Here is a 2,500-nt window from a genome sequence, read left to right as displayed (position 1 = left end):
GGGGGAGGATGGAGGACTGGGGCAGGGGGTTGCAGTGGATGGATGATGGTATAGCATACACATTGACTTGAATATCAGCGGACACCGCGGTTCTATAGAACTCAATTCAACAGCTTTGAAGCAATCGCGACTGATCTGCGAGGATTCTTCCACCCTAAATGTCCTCATTTGTCCTTAGTAAAGCTGACAACGAGCGCTGATAGGACGGTGGTTGCGTTTGACTGTCAATCAAAATAATTCTACAAAAATTCTATCGAATTAACATTTGGCTTGTTTGAAATAAAAGAAAGCGAAAGCCCAACTGAGAAACTCCAACTCCCATTATCATTGTGACACAACATTCCGCAGCACTGCACAAAACAAAACTGCATTTATGCCTCACCCGTGCAAGGGGGCAGTGCGGACGGACGGTACCATGCTCAGGGTACCTCAGTCATGGAGGAGAAGGCAAGGAGTGCTTTGGCTCAAGTCTCCCATACAGATGAATGGGAATCTGCGATTTTCTTCCGGTTTCCAGGGTCTAGTCCCACCCCCCGCCATTACTTCACCACAGAATAGAAGCCACAGAGTCCCCTCTATTTAGTGAGGATGAGCGTATACACTACCTTGACGGCCACTAGCATCTTGTCCTTGGTGGGGCTGAGGTTGTAGCACTCTGCCAGGAAGACCTTCCCAAACGCCCCCTCGCCCAGCTCCCTCTTGAGTACAATGTCTCGCCGCTTAATGTGCTGCACATCTGTAGGGGGAGAGAGAGAGACAGAGACAGAGAGGTAGGGGATAAGAAGCCGTTAATATACTGTATGCTTAATTTTGGATGCTTTCATGTGGCATTGTGCTTAGTATCGTAAGTTAATCACATCATTTTAGTATCACATTCATTGTGAACATTAATCTGTTCTGTGCGTAAGAGAGAAATATATAGAGCCAGACAGAAAGAAAGGGGTGAAAGGAAAAGAGGAATGGAAAATAAAACATGTGAGTAAGCGAGACAGCGTACAGGGTGCGGCTGAAAAAGAGACAAAGGTTTAACATTATATCGTTGTCATCGGTTTATATCATGACATGTTACAACCAAATCAATAAAAGCATCCATCCAACATGTAGAGGGAAAAAACCTCTCTCCTTCACATCGAGAGAGAGAGAGAGAGAGAGAGAGAGAGAGAGAGAGAGAGAGAGAGAGAGAGAGAGAGAGAGAGAGAGAGAGAGAGAGAGAGAGAGAGAGATACGAGGTAGAGACAAAGAAAGAGAGAAAAAGAGATAGAGAGAAAGAAAGACAGAAAGAGAGAAAGACAAAGAACAAAAAAACAGACAGAAGGAGGTAGGGAGAAAGAAAGAAAGAAAGAAAGAAAGAAAGAAAGAAAGAAAGAAAGAAAGAAAGAAAGAAAGAAAGAAAGAAAGAAAGAAAGAAAGAAGGTAAGAAGGAGTAATAGAAAGAAAGAGAGATATTGAGATAGAGAGAAACAGAATGTATTACAGGCATGACCCAGTATTATGTGGCCTGTAATTAAAAACAGGTCGGTGGCCGCTGCAACACCATGCAGCCAGATTAACCCCTGAAGCCTCATCATGCTCCCGTTTAACACCGCCCGCCTCACGTGCTCACATAAAAGCCTGAACTGATGACCAGGCCGGTTGAACCACTCTTCTCATTACTGCAGCCCTGAACGGCAGCAATAGTACCCCTGACGATGCCTCTGGTGTTTGGTCCTGGGTGAGATTAGCAATGTTAGTATTGAACCATTCGGAAATAATCAGAGTGGTATTTCACCTTTGGCGCAATATCACCTGGACGGCACTAAAGATTTTGATGATTGAGCAAGGTTGAGGAAACCACAGGCTGTGTTGGTGCTCAGATAAGTTCTAGATGTTGCATATTGGTTAGTATGGGTTAGTGTTTTCCTTCCTTCCTTCCTTCCTTCCTTCCTTCCTTCCTTCCTTCCTTCCTTCCTTCCTTCCTTCCTTCCTTCCTTCCTTCCTTCCTTCTTTCTTTCTTTCTTTCTTTCTTTCTTTCTTTCTTTCTTCTTTTATCTCTTCATCTTCATTCTTTTACTTCTACCTCTTTGTCTTTTAGCTCTTTCCTTCAATCAATCAAACAAACAAACCAACACAACAAAACTATCACCATGACTGAACTGTGATTAGATTACTGTAAGTTTAAGTCCTCTTGTCCTTTAATGAAATGTAGCTGTACCAGAGATAGTAGAGAGAGAGAGGTTCCATTGGCCCATTGTTTCCGGGTTTTACAATTGCAAGGGGGAGGGGGGGAAATCCCCCTTTAGGAAGACCTAGGCAGACCTAAGGACTGTTCTATTCAATGCTAGGAGTATTATGACACACCCCTTTAGGCAGACTGGAACCTGGTCATGTTAGGTGCCCATAGCAACGTATTACATGGCATATCTCTATACCTATAGACTCTCTGGCTGTACACTCCGTACGCTGAAATCAGAGACGATGGGAGCCAGCAGACTCCATAAGGACAACAATTGTATTCTATAGG

The 2,500-nt window shown here is 43.9% G+C and overlaps 1 protein-coding gene across 1 annotated transcript in view; it reads right to left on the bottom strand.

The window, feature by feature from the left end:
• The window catches only part of ntrk3a (neurotrophic tyrosine kinase, receptor, type 3a), a 305,628-nt gene that overhangs the window by 28,171 nt on the left and 274,957 nt on the right, over positions 1 to 2,500 (bottom strand). The window contains exon 12 of the mRNA XM_063197404.1: positions 606 to 736. Coding sequence (XP_063053474.1) covers positions 606 to 736 — 131 coding nt within the window. The remainder of the gene's footprint in view (positions 1 to 605; positions 737 to 2,500) is intronic.

This window comes from Engraulis encrasicolus, chromosome 4 (assembly GCF_034702125.1).
Source record: "Engraulis encrasicolus isolate BLACKSEA-1 chromosome 4, IST_EnEncr_1.0, whole genome shotgun sequence".
Lineage (NCBI taxonomy): Eukaryota > Metazoa > Chordata > Actinopteri > Clupeiformes > Engraulidae > Engraulis > Engraulis encrasicolus.
Note: the sequence above shows the minus strand (reverse complement) of the source record. Positions and strands in the feature narration are given on the sequence as shown.